This window comes from Biomphalaria glabrata, chromosome 1, assembly GCF_947242115.1.
Source record: "Biomphalaria glabrata chromosome 1, xgBioGlab47.1, whole genome shotgun sequence".
In the NCBI taxonomy this organism is placed as follows: Eukaryota; Metazoa; Mollusca; class Gastropoda; family Planorbidae; genus Biomphalaria; species Biomphalaria glabrata.
In genome coordinates, this window is record NC_074711.1 from 54141670 (window position 1) to 54164504 (window position 22835).

The 22835-nt window shown below is 35.2% G+C and overlaps 1 protein-coding gene across 4 annotated transcripts in view; it reads right to left on the bottom strand.

Moving 5' to 3' along the window:
* Positions 1 to 17547, bottom strand: part of LOC106051048 (non-structural maintenance of chromosomes element 4 homolog A-like) — a 32276-nt gene extending 14729 nt beyond the window's left edge. Inside the window, exons 1-4 of one of the 4 annotated variants that reach the window (XR_008780127.1) lie at positions 11551 to 12198; positions 11371 to 11435; positions 11134 to 11215; positions 4108 to 4287 (exon numbers count right to left, since the gene is read on the bottom strand). Coding sequence is in view for 3 of the 4 variants with exons in the window: in XM_056043899.1 (XP_055899874.1) it covers positions 4108 to 4287; positions 11134 to 11215; positions 11371 to 11435; positions 11551 to 11758 (535 nt within the window). In the remaining variant the exon portion in view is untranslated. Of the gene's footprint in view, positions 1 to 4107; positions 4288 to 11133; positions 11216 to 11370; positions 11436 to 11550; positions 12199 to 17434 lie in introns of those variants that run through there. The other 3 variants (XM_056043899.1, XM_056043911.1, XM_056043920.1) reach the window with 3 other exon arrangements.
* Positions 17548 to 22835: the final 5288 nt, after the last annotated feature.

Sequence of the window (22835 nt, forward strand, 5' to 3'; positions counted from 1 at the left end):
TTACTATAAGAATTTCTTTGTCTCATTTTGTATTCATATCTTCTATTCCAGCTATCTATTTCTCTTTGAGTCAGTTCCTTTAGTCCATGTATATTGCATAAAAGCAAATCATGAGTCAATCCTGCTATTGCTAAACCTTTACAATAACCAGTATAAAATGGTGTTTCTAAGAAAACTTTACAGGCTTGATAGCGCTTGATACTGCCATCTATCAACCTTACTTTTTTCTCATAGCCTAATAAACAATCTGGTTTAACTAAGTTACTCCTAATTCCAACTGTACTGCATCCCGAATCTTTGACAAACCTCATAGGTTTCCCATTGATAAAACCAGAGTGTACTCTCACTCTGTTAGTTCCATCTTCTGCAAAATTTATTTCTTCTACACCCCAACAATAGTTCATCTCTTCTACTTCTTCATTATCACTACTTTCTCTACTATCCCTATCATTGGTGAAATACACTCTACTTTTGTTATTTCTGTTCTCTTTCAACTCAACTTTCCTACTCTGTTTTCTGTAACTGTCCCTATTTTCTGATCTATTGTAATTCACTTGTTTACAGTGTGCTGCAATATGTCCTCTACCTTGACAATTAAAACAGATTATCTCTCTATAGTCAGTATTATCTCTATTTCTATCATTTCTGCTTTCATGTCTATCTTTACTCTTAGTTTCTTTACTATATCCTACAAAATCAATGTGTTTCTTGTCTTTATTTGAAAATGAATTATTAGGATAAGCACTGCTGTAAGTTCTCATAATAATAACTATGTCCTCTAAAGTTTTTGGTTTTCTCTCTTTTATAAATGACTGTAACTGAGATTCACATTTGTTAGTAAAGTTATCTATCAAAATAAAGTTTTTAAGTCCCTCATAGCTTTGATCTATTTGCTCAAATGACATCCATTTACTGAAAAAATCTTTTTCAAGATTTACTGTTGTTTGAGGATCAATCTGACTACTAGGAAAATTTTCAAAATATTTTTTCCTAAATGTACTGGCATTATGACCATAGGCATTAAGAAGCTCTTTCTTTAATATATCATAACTATTCTGAAGGGTATGATCATGGTTCTGACAAATAGTTAATGCTTGACCTTGAACAAAATCAAGTAAGATTTGAGACCATTCATTTTCTCTTATGTTACAACTGCTCATTTTGATCTCAAAACGCTTTAAATAGTCTGAAATACTGTCTTTATCTTCTTGAAAGGGCTGCAGTTTCTTTTTCAGCCAATGATTAGTACTTTGATTATCCCTATTTTCATTCATGCTATTACCATTACTTGTACTATTACTATTGTTTATGTTTTCACTCTGAACAGTAGGTCTATCATTTGTGTTTTGTTTTTTCAATTCAGCATCTAACCTCAATTTCTCTAAATCATACTGTAATTTTCTATCTGCTTCTTCTTTTATTAATTGTGCTTCTCTATCTTTTTCTTTCTCCCTTATCTTGTCTATTCTATCTCTCTCTATTGTTACCATTGGCTGCACATAACCAGTTAGGTCCTTTCCTTTAAGTTCTAATTGTCTAGCCTCAGCAATAATTTGCTGGCGAAAAGTTTCCATATCATCTCCTGGAGCTGTAGCTATTATGTTACTATTATAATCCTAGACAACAACACTATTTCTATATATGACAAGGGTACTTAGTTTAACACTGGTTTCTTACACAGACAATAGTATACTGCTAATTGTCTAGACTCACCTTAGATCTAGATTACTACTAGATAAAACTAAATAAATGTAGCCTACTTTATCAATACGTAAAATTTATCACACAAAAAAAAATTAATTGAATAAAGAAATAAATATATACACCAAATACATCTATGAGAGATGAGACTTTCGTCTGATAGAAAGATTAGAGACAAAAGTGATACAATAGTTTTGAAACGGTACGAGACTTTAAAAAAAAATAATAAAATGATTCACGTTTACATACAAGACAAGTTTACAACTATACGTATACGTGGGCTCCTTGCTAGTAAATACCCAATTTTAAGAACACTCCCGGTTCACCCTGATTTAACCTGGTAGCAATAAACTAGCAAGTGGCCACTGAGTCCTATAGAATCTATTTTAAACACACTAATAGAAGGAAAAATAAACTTATCTTTTATATTGAAATCCCTTTCGGCCAACAAGTATCACACAAGGGTCAGTGGTCAGTTCAGGCTCCTCCGTCCTGGCAATCTGGAAGGCTTTGGTTCACAGCTCAAGTGTAGATCAACTCCTGGCAAAGTGTTGCAATCACCAAACACACAGGTGTAATGTTCACAGAAGGTGACGATATCGATTCAGTCAAACTTCCGGTTCCACAGTTCCTCAAGGCAGGCAGTAACGGCTCAGGTTCCTCTTCGACGAATAAGTTCTAAAGTGGCAAGAGTGCAGTCAATCTGGAAGTAATAGTTCAATGTCCTCTACGACGAATCCCTTATATGGCGTCTGATTCAATGATGACGACGATAATAATAGTTCACAAATACTTCGACGATAATGTCTCTGGTGCTGCTCAGTCCCCGATGAAAACAAGCTCACAGGTGTGGTGAGGTATACGACGAAAATGTAGTCTGCGACGACTCAAAACAATCTTGACGGCGACAAAGATGAAGCTCCAAATAACAGCTCAATGTTTCACTTCCACTATCTTCAGGTCAGGAACAACAGTATGCAAACGTCAATACTGAGACAAGCTAGTAGTGCTGTCTCACTCAAGAGAGATACAAAAAATGGCTAAGTCCAACTCTCTCTTTAATGAACAGAATACGCAACCTCACAGGTTGAACATACGATCACGCAGTGTGGTAGTAGGGTATACCATCACTCGTGTGTAGATCTAGTGGATCTAGACTAGTACTTTAGAAGAATGACGTCTTCTATACATCACTGTCTAACTGACAAAGTGATTCTAACGGTCAACTTCGATGACCTTGCAAAGTTAATAACGAGCGCCGCTCAAAATATTGTAGGTCGTCTTCACGACGAATGACTTACTTGACAGAGAAGTAAAACTGTCGACTTCTCAATGTTCCACGAACACTTCAGGCAATGTTCTGGCGTTCTTCGATCCCTTCACTGGGTCGTCAAAATAATGGCGTGGCGTTCGTTCTGGCCTCGGGGTCGCCAAAATAATGTTGTGGGCTAATCTAATCTGACTTCATGTTGTGCAATTATTACTTTAACATTAGCCACAGAACATTACAAAATAGATATACTTGATAACAACATTCAGTTCTATAAAATGATACTTTATTAACCACTGGGAAATCCGTCCAGTCTTTCTAAAACGTCGCTATAACTAACTACTATTCAATTACTATTCAAAACAGCCTACTTCTAACATAACGCCATGTTGGTCTCTTGTTCGCCTAAGTCTACTACGTCATTAGTCTGTCTTACTACGTCATTACTTTTACCGTCGCTAAAACTATACACAATATATTTATCTAACAAAACTAACCTACTCTCTAAACTAGTACATTACAACTTTGTCCGGGAAGGACATATCTAAGAGGGAGTTGTTATAAATAAACTGCTGAAGTGGATAGGGGTAGTGCTGTGTATAACTGGCCAACACATGTGACACAAACCCACATATTGCAAGCTGTCAACTATGACCAGTAACTGCCCTTCGGGAATAAATTGGTGTGAACTCTCCTAATATGGTCATGTAATTGTCTAGAAAGGACCTGGTGACAAGTCAGTGGCACTTTTGTGATTGTCAAGATGGCCTTCTAGGTCCCTATCTAAAGAGAGAGAGAGAGGCAAGACAGTCTAGTACCTTGAGTCAAGTGGAGTTCAAGACAAGAAAGAGAGTTCAAGACAAGATAAAGAGTCTAATACAAGTTCAGCAGTACAGTTCAGTACAGTACAGCTGTTAGATATTTTGTATTGTCCATTGTACAGTATTAGGCTGCCAGTAAGGCAATAAAGTATCACGCTATTTGGAACCTGAGTTGTTCTTGAATCAAGTTAGTTGTGTCATGTTCACTACTGTTAGCAGGGAGAGCCAATTAGAGAGTCATAGCAATGTAATGAAATAATGTAGAACTAAAATCTAAAAGAAGTGTAGGTAGAACTACATTCAATGAATATCTACCTTGAAGTTCATCTTGAAATATCCTGTAATTTTCACGAATTTTTTTTCTTTCTTGTTCGTTTTGTGGATTTTGGATAGAGCCAATAACTTCTTGGAATTCTTTAGGGTCAAGTAATCCTTTTGACAATTTTGTTACTTCCTTGTCATTACCAGCAGTTGCCATTATCACTGTATTTAATTCTGTAATAATTATCTCTACATTTAAGATCTAAAATATATATATAATACATTTTTAAAATTTTAATAGTCGCTCTTCTAAAGTTTCTACTATCGTAGATCTACCAGATTCTAACAGCAAGTAAACAGCATTAATAATAATAATAAGTTTAAATAAGATCTACTCATCTAAAATATATAAATATAGATATACTTAAAATATACTAAAACTTAGTCTTAGATAGATTCTTTGTCTTAACGTCTTAAGATGTACCTTAGCCTTAGTCACGCCTTAGTGATTTTAGAACCCAATAGTGTGAAGGGAATAGACTTAGATAAAAATAAAAGTAGATATCTAGATCTATGAGTTTTAGTACTTTTAGGGTTCAGATTTATGAGCTGGATTTAGATTCTAGATCTTAAAGTCACAGTGGACTTAATAAGTGTATGGTAAAATCACTAAATTTACAGTTACAGTAAAGTCATAGGCATAAGTAAGAATGATTTCGCATTTACTAATAACTAAAACTAAATCTATCACTTTTGAGCAAGTTCTAGATCTATAGTAAAATAGTATATAATTATAAATAAAAGCCTAGATTCTAAATTCTAGAATCATAATGTCTAGTGACAGTCTAGTCCTAAAAGATAGATCTAGAATCTAGATCTAAAATTCTATAAAATATATTAAATATATATTTAAACTTAATAATTAATATATATTCTAGATCTAGATCTATAATCTATACACTCTCTCTACACTCAGACTTTCTTATAATTTATATTCTAGATCTAGATCTATAATCTATACACTCTCTCTACACTCAGACTTTCTTATAATTTAAGTCCTTCTTAATCTTATCTATACTATGAAATTCTTATTCTTAGACTTGAATACTAGATGTCTAGACTGTCTAGAGTAGATCATAGTAGATCTAGAATACTGAATAGACTCTAGTCAAGCTAGATCTAGAATAATCTAGATCTAGAATATATATAATGAGTATTAGATCTATACAATATACTAGCTAGATCTATATACTAATTACTACTTTATAATACTATATCATGTATATGAGTGTTTCTCCAGTACTGGTGCCAAAAAGTGTCACATTATATGCTAAAAATTAAAGTTGAAGTTTTTGGTTTCATTTCAACTGTATTCACTTCTTCAACCAGTTCACTTTAAGAATTTATCAATAGAAAATGAATTGCAAGATGTAGATTTTGACAGCAGTCTATTCAAGGGGTACCCCCTTTTGCGTCACAGGTGCATCACCGGGACACCACTTGATAATTTAACAACTACCAATTGATAAATTCATTGTATTTTAGCATAATATAACTGTCTTTATTGTTATTAGTCTTTAGATACAAAAAAATTATGCTTTTGCATAGAAAAAGTGGATTTTAGCTCAATTCAAAAATTGGGACACCGTAGCACCTGTGACACTACAAGTTAAAGTTTTTTTGTTTGTTTTTTTTAAAAGATATTCTGTGAGAATATAGAAATTATTTTATTTTTGCACTAAAGTGATCCATTAGACTTATTATTAAGTTCACTATTCTAGTCATAAAGTACCCATTTGTAAAAATGCTGCTTTAATTTCACAAAATGTCGCGGGTGCTTCATGGGACACCATTTATTTAAATAATGTTTATAAGTGTACATTTTTGTCTTATCTGTGCACAAGTGAATGATCATTATTATTTTAAATTATTGACAAATATATATTTTATATCTCTTGTTAGGGGTTCCAAAGGACTGTCAATGCCGGGGGTGAAAGTGGGGATAAGCACCCACTTTCCAAGAAATGCTCCTATGGCTTGCGTCTCTAAATGCCTCTGACAATCAAATCCAGCTCCTGGCCTTCACGTGTGATTTTCTAAAAAATCTGGCGGAACCTGTTCTTACAAACTGACAGGAGAAGGGATGAAAGGCGGAACACTGGCGCCTCAAAACCAGTTTAGCTTCGTGTTGATGGGGAATGTCAGCCTAAATAACGCAACCCATCTAGGAGAAGGAAAACTCTGACTCCAAACCTCCACTCTGTGGCAATACTCCCCCGTGTGGGTATCGGGGCTTGGAAATGACCAAGAGAAATAAATAACCCCACTGCCTTTTCCACTTGCATTTCACTAAGTGAATAATAGTGGACCTTCCCCCCCTCTAGGTGCTTTTTGACAGAGGTCTGGATTGCACTACACCAGACGGAGGTCCTTGTCTCACTACATTCTAATACTAGACATAAACCCATCATGAAGTGTTTTTTTCTAAACCTGGTGAATGTGATATCGTGAAGGGGCCTGGATCCAGGATGTGATGATTCCACAGAGCATACCCAGGGCACAGTCCACTTTAAGCTTTCTACTGCAGAAAAGTTCCATTTGGAGAGCTCTATGGATGGCGGAGAATGGACCATTGGCCAACCCCACCTTGTCCCATGGATATTCCGGTTACAGTCTTCAGACCTAGATGTTTCCTTTTGTGTCAGTATTGGAGAAAATTGCCAAGACCGAAAACTCCCTTAAAATGCGGGGACTATATATTTATATATTTAAAAAAAAGCCTGAGGAAACACCCAGCCTACATTAAATGCCAAGGAATTTAACGAAAATCCATACGAGCTCAGACGTCGCCTCGTAAAAGGTCTGCGCATGGCAGTTTCTTCCAGGACTGCCTGTGATAAGTCAGCTACTGGAAATAAAAAACAGACTAGCAGCAAACACCTAAACCTTTTGCAACTCAACATCTTAGGCCTACAAAACAAGACAACAGAACTCCAACACATACTCAAGAAGCATGATATACACATAGCGCTATAGCAAGAAACACTACTGCCCAAGAAAAAAATAAACATCACAGGCTACACACAGTACAGATGCCTTTGCACCAAATGCCAGGGAATTATGACCCTCATAAGAAACGACACACAAGCTACAGTAAAACAAATACAGAACAATACATACAGACATCGACACGCAGGAAATACTTCTTTGGAGAGGAGGAACAAAGTACACCATCAACAACTACTATTGCCCACCATCATCAACAGCAGAAATAGACATACAACTACCACACTACACAAGGACAATAATAGCTGGCGACTTCAATGCACACACACCTTCCCTAGGCTACCCACACTACAACAAGCGTGGCAAAGAAAAAGAGGATGTAACAAATGCCTCTAACCTACACCTTCTGCAAAACAAAACTACACCTCCAACTTTCCTCCACAGAGCACACAACACAACTAGCAGACCTGACCTAACTTTTATCTCTACAGACATTACCGACTCTTCTAAAATAACAGTACTTGAAGACATAGGTAGTGACCACAGGCCTATACTCCTCAATATTGGAACGCCAGGTAGATACCAATCCAACAAAACAACTAGATGGAACTATAAAAAAGCTAACTGGGCAGCTTTTTCACAAGAAATAGACACAAGACTATCAAGTATAATTGAGACAGACGTCAATTCAACCTACACAACTATAGTCTCGAACATCTTACAAGCATCAAAAAAATACATCCCTCGAGGCCACGTTAAAAAATACAAACCTTTTTGGACACCTGAATTAGATAAATTAGTAAAAGAAAGAAACATGGCCAGGAAGACTATAGAAAAAAAAACCTACTAGAGAGAACAAGACAACGTACAACAAATTGACAGGGCTTATAAGATACAAAACAGAAAAAAAGAAAAAGTGGACCACAACATGCGAACAACTAGATCTAAACAAGGATGGTCAAAAGGCCTGGACCCTTCTGCACCGGCTAGCAGGAAAGAAACAAATAACAAACCCCCAACCTATAAAAGGCACTGATAACATTATAACAGAAAACCTTTAAAAGGCTGAAACCTTCAATAAATATTTTGCCAGCATTAACAAGTCAAAGCCAAGAAAACAACTGGACCAGGCCTTCAGTAATATCTTAAAGAAAGAAGAAAAAGCTCCAACAGTCAACTGTCAGATCTTTGACACTCCCTTCACTCTACATGAGCTCAATACTGCCCTAAAAAGCCTCAAGACAAGAAAATCCCCTGGACCCGATAAAATAACAAATGAAATGATTCGGGGATTAGGACCACAGGCCCAAAACTGTATACTTAACTTTATCAACCATACATGGAAAACTGGAGACATACCACAGGAATGGAGAACCGCAAACATAATACCCATTTTAAAGAAAAATAAACCACCTGGAGACCCAAAAAGTTATAGACCAATATCTCTAACATCCAACAATGGCAAAATGGCAGAAAAAATGATCAATAACCGACTTTATTGGTGGCTAGAAAGTACTTGCTCACTCCACAATGCACAAGCTGGCTTCAAGAAAGCAAGTAGAACAGAAGACCACCTCTTTCATTTTATCCAGGACACAGTAGAAGGGTTTCATGAAAACAAGCACACTACAGCAGTATTTATAGATTTGCAGCAAGCCTATGATAGAGTGTGGAGAAAAGGTATATTTTTGAAGATGAAAAAAATGGGCATCCATGGAAAAATGTACAGCTGGATCAGGGCATTCTTAAAAGAACCATCCAAACCCGATTCGAAGGTGCCATCTCTAGTAAAAAAAAGTTTGGAAGAAGGACTACCACAAGGTTCAGCCCTTAGCTGCACTCTCTTTCTAATCTTCATGAATGACCCCCCGGACCTCATTTCGGTCAATAAGGCACTTTATGCAGACGTCCTTTTAATTTGGACTACAGAGAAATATCCAGTGCTGACTAGATCCAAACTAAATAGAGCCCTCACAACTATCTCCACATATTCAAAATTATGGAAAATGGAAATAAACAAAGAAAAGTCATTTTATTCAATCTTTAGCCACAGCAACAAAACAGCAAAAAGAAACTACATCCTAAAAATAGACTCTCAGCCAATAAATAAAGAAGAAAATCCAACATATCTTGGTGTAAAACTAGACCAAAGACTGTCTCTAAAACACTTTATTGCAGATTTAAAAGAAAAGGCATCACAAAGATTAAACATAATAAAACACCTAGCAGGAACATCCTGGGGAGCTGAAAAGAAAACCTTAAGACAGTTATACACTGGATATGTCAGATCTGTAATGGATAACTGTCTCTCCATACAAGTAGCTGCCAACAAAACCTATCAATCATCATTAGATACAATCCAAAACCAAGCCTTGCAGTTAATTAGTGGAGGTATGAGAACTACTCCCACAGCAGCCTGTGAAATAGACTCCAATATTGAACCTCTTAAGTTAAGGCGCAACAGAGCAGCATTAGAAGCTATTGAGAGATACAGAAGGTTGGAGGACGATCATCCAAATAAATTACTAACACAGAGAAATAGGAAAAACAACCAAAAAAAGCAAAGGACTCTGATCCAACTTACTGACGAACTAGCCCTAAAACACCACCTACCCAATAACAGAGAAAAAATTACCAGGTTTTCAAACATTACACCCGGACTAAACTACAAACAACCAACCATCAAAACACATTTACTAAATAACACCTTAACAAAAGAATCAAATCCACTGGAGCTCAAAGTAGGCAAGCTTGAAACAATCGAAAGCTATCAAAAAACAGCTATCCATATTTATACAGATGGATCGGCTTTCAAAGCTACCATCAGTGCTGGTCTTGGTGCCTTCCTGGTCTTCCCTAAAAATAAACACTTTGAGATAAGCGCACCCTGTGGTGATTACTGCTCAAACTTCCAAGCCGAAATTGAGGCAATTACCATAGCACTCCAGACAGTGGAAAACAAATTATATGAAGGCGTGCAACCACCATCAGATATTGTTGTCTTTACAGACTCCCAATCTACTCTGCAAGCATTTAACAGCAGCACCTCAAACAGCCCAAGAGAGTTGACAACACTCATTGTGATAATCCACCAGATGATATCAAAATTAAATATCAATATTACACTACAGTGGATCCCTGGACACATTGGCATCATGAGAAATGAAAAGGCAGATTTGCTATCAAATGCAGGTTCATCTATGGAACAACCAGATAAACCTGTTAACTACCTCACCCTAAAATCAATGTTAGTCAACAATCACAAAGAGGAGTGGCTCAACCAATGGGCATCAGGAAACACAGGCAGAGCCATGTACAGAGAAATGACTACGCCTAACAAACTAGACAGTATTAACTTCCTCCCCCGCAAAGAACAATCTACAATCTTCCAACTAAGAACAGGACACACACCACTATTAAATTACCACCTGAACAAAATAAACTCCACACAACTACCCCTTTGCAGACATTGCGCCCACCCCTTTGAAACCATAAACCATATCCTCTTTGAATGCCCCTCCCTAATCCACCTTAGGCAGACCCTACTTCCACTACAGCCCAACATAACAACACCCTGTACGGCAGTGCTGAACAGCTGAAGAAAACAGCACACTTTTTTTCCTTGGCACAGTCTGCAAAAGAGCTCACAGCTCAGCAGCAATAAAGCTGGCTAGAAGAAGAAGAATCTCTTGTTAGTTTTAACACACAGAAAAAGGTTTGAAAAAAAAAAGAAAAAGAAAAGAAAAGGCATAAAACTGTACACAAATTTTATTTGAGAAATTCAGAAATCAAAACATTCCACTCTCAAACTATTGCCATTTGGTATCAACATCAATTCAGTAACAATCATATCTGCATACACTAACTGTATGTCCTGCACTTCTGGATATACAAATATATTTTTTTATTTCTGTGCCTTTTAAAAAAATTATTTCTGCGCTGATCATCCAGGACTTCTATCACAACTCCTGTTAGAAAAAATTACCAGCAATGTTGAAAGTTAATACTTCAATCTAAAACATACTTTGAACTTGTTTATTGAAATTAAAAGGTACACAGTGCAAAAAATTATACCTGGAGAGAATATTTCCCCATACTTGACAATCACACAGCTATTTACAATGTACTTTTGATTAGTGAAGGAATTTGTTTGGGCCTGAAAAAACAACAACATGGGGCTGAAATACTTAATTTCTAAAATGAGACTAAAATTATTTAGCATGGTATATTATTAAAAAACAACTTATACAATACAGGTAACATAAGATTCAATGAAAATTTTTAAAATGTTTATATGTAAAAGCTCTTTACCTTTGAATTTGAGCATATGGGACTGACATCCAAAGAGTCTTCAAGATTTGACTGAGATTGCACTACTGAAGAAAAAGAAACAATTTCATTTAGAAATCAATTAGGTAATTTTAAAAATGAATAATTTTTCTCAGATAATTGTAAAGTGCTATTTAAAAATAAATAAATACAAGTACTTACCATTTTGTTTCTGAAGTTTGAACACCTTCCAGGATCCACATATTTCATCATGCAGGCACTGACTGCCATATGAATTTCTGCATGGAAAGCAGAAACAGCTTCTATTTCTGTAAGCAATAGTGTCATTGAAAGATCCTTCTTTATTTACTGGTCGCCACTTTGTTACCTTTCGCAGTGTACCATCACTCTGAACATACTCATCCGTCATCTTTGACCATATACTATACTCCACTCTGCTAAATCATCCGTGCAATTTTTTAAAGGCTCAATACTTGTTAATTAAATCCACACCACAGTTGCTACATGATCTTTCAATGCACTGCAGCTTATGAAAACATTTGGCATTAGTTCTTGGGCATAGAGTTAAGTTGAGTGATGAAGCTGGATTTTTTAATGTCAGCTCTCTGTCCTTTTTTTATCAGAAATTTATTAAAGCCCTCTATATAAAGAAAAATCTTCAAACAGAACTCACATAAGCAAGACTGCATCTTATGTTAAGTATCTTTTGCATGAAACGTTTTCCTGTTTGAGCACTAACAGATAATTGAGAGGGATCAGTTCTTGAGACATCCTCTCTACTGTAAAAAATGAATATTGTTTCCAAGGCATTTTGTGCAATGCAATCACTTCGTTTTGTTTCTTGCAATTTGTTCTGATTCGCACTTGGACATAAAACTTCTTGGAAGACCAAAATGTTAGAAATGAGTAGCACAACCTCTGAGTTTGTTGAACTTACTAAGGATACTGCAGAGTACTTGTCTATGAGCACTAGACTTTTTTTGTTTGCTGGTGGAGTGTAGTTAGGTTTTGATACTTTCTTTAATGTTGTTTAGAAAGATGAGCTTTTTTCTCTCAGGTAGGCGCAGAAAGCGTATGTCATGGACAGCTTTACTTTTTCTTGGGGAGCATATTTGTGTGAGACCATCAAAACTGCAGCATATTTCTTGGGTGACCTAGGCAATTTCATCAAAACCCTTGAAACAGCCATTCTTTTTGCCACTGGAGTCTGGAATCCAGTACCTAGTGATTCACCAACCTCTGCTGAGATGACATTAAGTGGACTATTAGCTTGCTGTTTTCTTTCTTTGCGTTTTCTGTTTATCCAAGCTTTTTCATGTGGGCTTAACTAGGCCCTGTATGCAGCTTTTCTCAACCTTTCCTTTTCTCTTCGCTCTAAAACAGCAACACGTGTTAAAGACTCAGGCTTTGATGCTTGTAAATTTAGAGTCATTCTTGGCTTGTAGAAGCCTTGAAACTCTAACAGATACTCCATTACTGAAATCTGTAATTTATAAAAATGTATAAGTATCTAAATAAATAGATCTATTATATATAGGCCTACTAATAAATTTCATAAACATATATTATATATTGATGCATTATTTAAATCTAGTCTAGTAATGCCCATAATTGCTTGATAGGGATAGACTTAATCAATAGTATAGGACTAGTACTGTTAATTATATTAACTTAAGTTATAATCATTCAGTGGTAGTGGTAGACTGAAAGAACTGAATACAATATAATGGAATATACTGTATAAACAATACAATGGAAATTAAGTGCAGGTTAAACCAAACTTTGTTTTAGATACAATCTACATTTTAATATAGAATAGGTCTATAATACAGATCTAGATAATTTTCTAGATACTTGTCAATTTAAAGAAAAATATACTCTATTATTAAATCTAAAATTAGATTCTAAATTAAGTCATTAATGATCTAGTCTAGAGTCACTAGTCTAGATTCATAAAAGATCTAATGATTTCTAATCTAATAATCTAGTTTAGATCTAAATCTAGATATTGAATTAGATCTAGATGACTAGACTATTCTAGACTCTTGTACTCTACTATAGGTCTAGGTCAAGAGTAAATCTAGCTATAATATAATGAATTACATAATTAGATCTAGGCCTAGATCTAGAGTAAATCTGGATAATGAATTACATAATTAGATCTAGATCTAGAGTAAATCTAGATTTAGGTCTAGAGGTCTAGTCAGTCTATATTTCTAGATCTAGAGTTTAGCTCTTTAAAGTTTTAAAGACAAGTGTCCGAGATGCGCCTCAAACGAAAGATCAAATAGTTCTAAATCTTATTTACAGTAATAAGTAAATTTTAATTATTTAATATTTCTTAAACAGTACCGCTTTATTTCTTTTAGATGTAGCTAATATTATCTGACTAACAAAATATCACTAAAATCTATTTGGACTTAACAGACGCAAACTAGGACACCATTTGTAAAGAAACGGAGTAGTGTCCACTGAAACGCCCCAAACGATGTAAAGTAAAATTACAAAAAATATAAAATGAAAGATGTCAACAAAAAAAATGTTCATTTAAAATGATTATGAAAATAGTTTATTACATATATTAAAATCATTTAATCTTAATTGAAACTTTCCATGAATACAGAAAACTTAAATCCTGAACTCGCATCAGACGCTACATGTGACGCCATAATTTATGCATGGAAAACACCAACACGGGGTCCCATGGAGCGCCTCAACGCCCAATCCAATTTACTTCTCAAAATAAAAACAAATTAATTATTTTAAATCCCTACACACGTCTACTATTACATCAACATAATTGTTTTAGAAATATAAACTTTTTGTTTAGTAACAGGCTTTAAAATTGATTAACTTTACGATTTAAGACTAAATTGTATTCAAGACGCTTCACGTGACGTCATGATTGAATGGTTAAATTTAGTAACCTCGTAATAAAAAAGCACTTCGATTAGGATATTGCAATAAAACTTATTTGTAATAAGCTTAAATTTCAGTAGAATAATGAAATATCTACGTACCTGATGGGTTGTTGATTCACAAAAGATCACAAAAAACAGATTAAATGAGGTATTTGTGCAAGATTGCCGGCGATTGATCATGTCGACGCTTGAGGCACATCAATGGTTAATTGTGGGACACGCTATTGTTTAAGTATTCCTGTTAATTACTACGCTAGTATTTTCCAGCGGAAATGGCACTTCTTTTGTTCTACACAATACCTGTGATGCTCAAAAGAACTCTCATTCATAAAAAGTAGTGTCATGGGAAAAATAATCCCATTCTTAACACACGCAGCACAGGCGCTTCATTTGGGACACCTCGACCTATTTTAAGCTCGTTATGCATGTTTAGAAAGCTTTTAACAAAAAAAAATACTTTAAAAGAAATCTTTAATGCTTGTTGTAACAGAAATGCAATGTTGAGCATATTATTTATTTCTTGTTTACAATTCATAGAGGATTGTAATTCTGTATAAAGTGGGACACATCGCGATGCGCCTCAAACGCATTTTTGTGGCCGTGTTTAATCAGTATTTTGATAACCTTGAGAAAAACTAAATAATGACATTGAAATATGAGGATCTTGTTAACATATCCCAACAAAGATGGAAGTTTTATGCCCCTTGGTTTTAGTACGATATTAATTCAATCATACCATGGTGTTTCGTGTTACATCAAAAGCCGCCATTTTGGGTAGTAATTTCACACATTTTTTACAATTTCAATATTTCCCTAGCACCTTATGAGCTCAAAATATCAAAATTTATAGATTAACCATTTCTTAATGCACATTAGAAAAACAATCTTATGAAATACGGACTTTTTAGTGAACCAACACCTAGTTGTAACCAGTACTGGAGAAACACTCATATATAATTTATAATATATTAATATATATAATTATAATATATTAATATATATATTATTTAATATACTTATATACTATAATTTTATATTTATTATTATATTATATATATAGTAGCTTCTTATATAAGGCACAGCTCATCGAATTCTCCTTTAAGAAACACGTCGCTTATTTTGTTTATAATTAATTTGTTTTTATGTTTGGAGCTCAAAACGACGTTTCGGGACTGTGGATGTCCAATTTTAGATAAGTTCCTGTATTTTTGTTCCGCTTTTCCAAAGCAGAGGGCAGTTTTTTAGATCCTCTGTGACCTCTATGTAAAGCTATTGTTTTAACCTCCCTCTGCAATTCATACCCATATAAGGAATGAAGGCTATAATATTAGCCTGTTTGATCGTAGGCTGGTGGATATATCAAAATAAGCTCCCAAACATCTTTAGAAAGACATTCCAATCACATTCATACTGTTAGCTGTAAAATTAAAAAAGGAGGTGTTTCAACGATAATAATGAATTTAACACATTCTCCTATAGTGCACAAGGCAAAATCGTAATAAGAAATATTATTGGGATTAATAAATCTATGATTTTTTCAATGAATAAAAGTGACCTAGATCGAGATATCTAGAATATATAATTTATAAATGAGAGAAAAAAGGCGGGCTGCTAATTTGAAGCCAGAGACCATGCCCACTGCAGGTGATCACGCCAGGCGAGCTCTGGTGGTGAGGAGAGGTATACACTAAGCGTGTAGTGTCACAACCTATCATACAGGCAGTGGAGGGAAGGGGGAGAGAGTCATGAAAAGAATTATAATTATAAGCATCTATCTATCTATGGGAGAGAGGGGATGTTAAGGTGTAACAAAACGAACTTCCAAATTATGAAAAGAAGAGGGTCCTTGGATGGGAATTAAAAGAAAGAGACAGAGAATACATGTAGCCTAGTTGAAAATGTCATGTTTATTAAATTATAATAATTAATTTATAGATCTATAATTTATATATATTTATTTCTGTCTGTTTCTACACATAGATTATATAGGTAGGCATATATAAATAAAAAAACTATAAACGATATATATATATATATATATATATATATATATATATATATATATATATATATATATATATATATATATATATATATATATATATATATAGAGAGAGAGAGAGAGAGAGAGAGAGAGAGAGAGAGAGAGAGAAGGGCAATACATATTGGAGAAGTGAATTTACTTCTTTTAATACAATCTAAATAATTTTTAATTAACACAGATATAATTTATTAGCAATAACATAGTGCCGAATAGTGGTGTTTCTTAACGGTGCTCGATGTGCGCTAAAGGAGAATGCACAAAAACTGCGTTATTATACTATTGTATTATATAGGAGCATGAAGTGACCTGATTTATTTTCAAAAAATAAAATCTTGACTATGAGTTATGAGTGGTAATTCAAAGAAACACAGCTATTTTTATAGTCCTTTAGACACTTTAGTCGCAGAATAAGAATCTGCTTTCAGTTTTTTTGTAAGTTAAACCGTCACCAAATAAAAAAATATAATAAAAATTTGACCTAGTTCCCGAATACGGTGTGCCTAATATAAGAATCTCGTCTATATAAGTATATAATATATTAGTATTATATATAATTATATTAGATCTACTTCAGTACTTGATCTAATCTACTATCTAGTGACCAATCTAGGATTCTAGAATCTAGTATTTCTAGTCTAATGACTCTAGTCACACTCTAGTGATACTCTAGAACTCTAGTGCTAGTCACTCTAGAAGTCTAGCTAGATTCTAGATAGAATCTAGGAATCTAGACTTATCTAGATCTAATTTAACTAATTATAGATCTAGTAATTATTTAAATTATTAAAATATTAAATTATTTATTATTATAATAATATAATTATAGACTCTAGACTTCTATATATGATAATTGAGTATATTATAAGTCTATGTAACTTAGTATAGCCTAGGCCTAGTATTTAGTATAGAGTAGAGTATAGGAATATTATAATATTATATTTTTTATTATGATTATTATATTATCATGTACTAACTGGTCTAACTGTATTATATATATATATTACTTATTAGTAATACTTTCATTAATCATATAAAAAATCTAGTACTAGATCTAGATAATCTAGACTTCTAGTAAGTCTAAAGTAAGTAGATCTAGATCTAGTATTTATAAGTGATTAACATTTTACAAACTTATAGATCCATTAGATTCTAGACTAGATATGGTTTCGTTTTATCTTAAAAATGACTCAGTTTCCGCCGTTTTATTTTTCTACCCAGAATCTAGATCCTAAATATAACTACGATATAGAATCTAATGCCTCAAAAATTACCCAGATTGTTTTACCTTTAAAAAATCATGGAACTATACTGTTAATTAGATCTAATTATTTTTTTTTTTTTTTTAGAAAAAGACATAGATCTATTTATTGATCTAGATCAGGGATCGGCAACCTTTTTAGTCGGAATAGCCAAAAATTACAATTTACAAAATTTCAACGTTTTTAAAAAGCCACAATTTTGTTTTTCTCCAAACAATAAACAGTAGGCCTACTCGTATAAATAATTAAGTTTTTTGATTAAGAAAACAATTAATCTATTCATAAGAAAATATAACTATTTATCTTTATATAAATAGTGTTTTTCACAACAAATTACATGTGTGTGTATGCGTGCGTGTTTGTGTACATAATTAATCATTTCATTCTTTCGGAAGACGTTTATATTGTACCATAGAATAGGTTCTTCCTGGAGTTAGTGGAAAAATTGTAGACTCCCCGCCATTGCCTGCAAGGAGGTCTGGGGAAGCGCTGCATGATCTCCCCACAGCGCTGGGCAGAGCCCCCCCCCCCCGCCAAACCCGATTTTCGGTATTAAAAGCCAACAAAATGCATATACTGAGGTATCTACAGCACATTATCCTGCTATTAAAAAAGTTTTATTTTTAAAACTTTATGTACTATTCTTACTGACTTAGATCCTCACGCGTCGTTCGGCGCAGCATTAATTGGGCGGCAATGCATTGGGATTTCATTTCGGAGGGGGGTAAACCCCAAGCCCCCCCCCCCCCCGCCGTGGCTATAATGCCCATGATGTATATATATGAGAAAAAAAAGGAGTGTTTCTCAAACTTCGGCGAAAAAACAAAACAAAAAATACAGTCATGTTGAGGCCTCTCTCTTAATAGCTTGGGGGTCTGGGGGTGCGGTGTAAGCCTTCTCGGTGGGGTTTGGGGTAAAGCCCTTACGCTAAAAGCGTTTTCTTGCATTTTTCACTGCAGAAATACATTCTCTTGACATCTACAGCTAATTATCTATCAGTGGGGTTCGGGGCGAAGCCCCTACGCCAAACGCTTTTTCTTGCTTTCTTCACTGCAGAAACGCTTCCTGACATCTACAGCTCATTATTCATCCTATTAAAAAAGGAACTTTTGAAAAATGTTTTACTTGAAAAATACTCTAACATTAATTTATAGGCCCTTAATACATTGGATGGCTGCCTGGTCATGCGATTTGCGCGCTGGACTGTCTTTTGGATTTATCGATGGTCCCGGGTTCAAACCCTGCCCGCTCCCATCCCCCGTCGTCCTGCGGGAGGTTTGGACTAGGAAGTAAACTATATTCAATTCTAAAGGAACATCCGAAACATGGAAAACATTTTACATTGCAAATAAAACGACTTGAAGATACCCCACATATTTAGCTTAAGGCTTTGAGGATCGCCGCCGAAAAAAAAAGTTCGAAAAATAATATTTATAAAAAAAAAAGCTCATTTGTAAGTGATACATTTTGTTAAATAGGCATGTTTGTAACTTTGTTTTGTTACAGAACTATAATAAAAACAAGGTTACAAAAGACAGTTTGTGTGGAAACACAAACTCAAAATCGGTCCCCGAAAAGGTCCATCCAGGCAGGCTTCAATATTTTCAGAAAGAACATGCAAATGAAATTATATCAAAGACAAATGAGAGATAAGAATGGAGAAAGAAGGTTAACAGATCTTGTGTAGTGCCCCAACGGTCCCGCAGATCAAAGGATAGGTGAAAGTGAATGTAAATTTAGATGTGAACCTGGCATAACTAGTTCCCCTTTTAGAACTTGTGGTCTATAGGACAGATTATGTAATTTTCATCTGTTTTTGTGGCCTACGATTAGCGAAGGTGTCATGTAGCCAGCACAACGACCAACCGCCTATACTTTTCCCCAACTAATGTCAGGTACCCATTAGAGCTGAGTGAACTCAGAGGCGCCCAAAGATTCCAAAGTTGAAATTCCCAGTCTTCACAAGGATTTGAACCCGAAACCCCAGTTCGGAAGCCAAGCGCTTTATCGCTAAGCCACCGCGCCTCCCTTGGCCTAACTGATGTCTTATTATTGATCCAATACAATATTGTTTTGAAAAGACTCAATCTCTAATTAAAAAAAAAATTTCCGCAATAAAAAAAAAAGGTCATAAAAATGAAGTTTATAAGATTACTATTCATTTTAAATTAGGTCTAACTTATAATGCATACTAATTAGCTTTTTCTCTTTAAAAAACTGCTTGCATAACTGATTTTAAAAATTAGATTTTTCGCTTTCAGAAAAAAAAAAGTAGCCGTTGCATCAGAACTTTGAATGGTCTAAAATATTGTGATGTCGGATTTTCAATATCTTTTCTAGTTTACGAGATCTAAACGGGACGGACGGTCAGACGGACAGACGGACAGACATTTCGCACAAAACTAATATCGTCTTTTCCCCTTTCGGGGGCCGCTAAAAATGGAAGATTGAGTCAAGGTTGGAAAAAGGCGACTAGGAAAAGAACATTTGGATTCAGAACTCATCATAATTGTCTTTCTTTAAAAATTAAGATAAATTCATGTGTATTATTTACATAAACTCTGTCGCCATATTTGACTATTATGTTTTAAAACATCATAATATGTTTTCGTCTGGAAAGAGAAGGGGCGGTAGAGTGAAAACGATTTATACTCGCTCCTTTTTATAATTTTTGCTAATGATTGCATATTTGGCATTAAAGAATAGGGGTTGGTCGACTCGATATAAGAATTTAATTTATAGCATATATATATATATATAATATTAGTGACATTTTTAAAAATAAATTTTGTAATTTCATAATTAACTACAATACAAAAAGTATTGCTTTGTCCGATGGGCGGAAGGTGATTGCATGTATCGCCCCTCCCACCTGGTACAACCCTTTTTCATTTTATATTTACTAAGGATAAAATTTGAGATTATAGTGTGATGTGACATAATATACAAATGGGTTCACATATCAATACATAGCTTATATTTTCATAGATATTCTACTAATTTTGTTCACAAACTATGATTTCTCCATAAAAATAGGACCGCCCCCCCCACTCGGAGGGCAGCAGATGCAATCCCCCAACCCTTACCCCACCGAATCGGCCAAGATACCAACAAAGGAGCGACACAAAATAGGCCTATCATGGGCGTAGCCAGGATTTTTTTTCGGGGGGGGGGGGGGTTGGGAGGGTGGATTTTTTTCTCCCCCCCCTCGACCCCCCCCCCCCGCGCGAAATTTTTTAAAATATGTATTTATGTGTGTGTGTGTGTGTACATAACCTTTATTGCATTCTGACCCTTCATTCTTTCGGAAGACGTTTATTGTGCCCTAGAATAGGTTCTTCCATGAGTTAGTGGAAAAATTGTAGATTCAATACTAGCAAGGGGGTCAGGGGGAGCGCTAGGAGCTCCCCCAGCGCGGGGCGGAGCCCCGCCGCCAAACACTATTTCTGATATTGAAAGCCAACAAAATGCATATTCTGAGGTATCTACAGTGCATTTTCCTGCTATTAAAAAGTTTTATTTCAAAAACCTAATGTGCTATTCTTACTGACTTAGACCCTTCCGCGCCGTTTGGTGCATTTGCCGTCAAGCTGTTTCCATAAAATTGTAGATTCCCTGCCATTACTATCAATGGGGTCTGGGGAGCGCTAGCGCGGGACGAAGCTCCGCCGCCAATCACTATTTCTGGTATTGAAAGCCATCAAAATGCATATTCTGAGGTATCTACAGTGCATTTTCCTGCTATTAAAAAGTTTTAGTTCAAAAACCTAATGTGCTATTCTTACTGACTTAGACCCTACCGCGCCGTTCGGAGCATATGACGTCAAGCTGTTTCCATAAAAATCTGTCACTGGTAATGTCTGAAGCCTCTTCCCACCTGCCATGAGGACCTCAATGAATGAGTGGCGTCAAGTTGTACTAGGATATCATTGCAACTCTTCTTATGCGTAATTCATTTTGTTGGAGAACATGTCCCGCAAACCTCATGCGTCGCTCTCTCACAATCTTAATAAAGGGTCGACTCCCAGTTCGGCATAGGATTTCCTTGATTTAAACCCGATCTATATAACTGACTCCTAAAATCTGTATTAGCCATCTTTGTTGAGCCACATTTAGTGTTTTTCAATTTCGGCAGATGACTAATCACTGCAGTTTATCAAGGGAGCCCTGCCATTGGTAAAAATGTGTAACCACTCTTGAATACGCTCTTGGAATTAAGCGACTGTAGTTTGCTTTATATTTTATATCGAAAAGAGAAGTTTTATCGTCAAAATCATCTGTTGGGTGTTTTCCACCTCAAAATGCTCTGTAGGGGGATCTTAAACTCAAAACCATCTGGAGGGGTTTTAAACTTTAAAGAAACGCCATCTGTAGAAGAGGGGTTTAAACTCAAAACCCCCGATTGCATTGGCTACGCTCAAATAATTTTAGTGTGTAATTTGCTTTTTTTTTTATATTGAAGAGGTATTTTTAGCATTAAACCCCTCTGAATGGGGGTTTAAACTCAAAACCCCTTTTGGCAACGCTCATAGCATTTTGAGTGCTTAATTTGCTTTTTTTCTTACACTGAAGATGTATTTTTTTAGCCTCAAACCCCCCTGGCGGGGGGTTTAAACTCAAAACCCTTTTGGCTGCGTTCATAGATTTTAGTGTGAGTAATTTGCTTTTATTTATATTGAAGAGGTACTTTTTAGCTTCAAACTCCACTGGAGGGGAGTTTAAACTCAAAGCCCCTTTGACTACACTCAAAACATTTTGAGTGTATAATTATTTGCTTTGTTTTTATTATTAAAGAGGTATTTTTACCTTCAAATCCCGCTGAAGTGGGGTTTAAACTAAAAACTAAGTCAAAACCCATTTAGATACGCTCATAATATTTTGAGTGCGTAATTAACTTTTTTTTATATTGAAGAGGGGGTTTATCGTAAATTTTGGAGTGGGTTTTAAAATCAAAATCTCCCTTAACTGTACTCTTGGAATTAAGGGATTTTCGCATTTTTGTTTTGTTTTGTTTTATAGAAGAGGGGGGGGGTTAACTGCAAAAACCCCAAGTAGGGGGTTTAAAACTCAAAACCCATAGTAGGGGGTTTAAAACACAAAACCCCTGGTAGGGGTTTTTAAACTCGAACCCCCCTGGTAGGGGGTTTTAAACTCAAAACCCCCCGGTAAGGGGTTTTAAACTCAAAACCCCATTGGTTGTGCTGGGGCAATTGATGGTTTAGTATTAAAATCTCACCTAAAATAAACAAAATCAAAACCAAA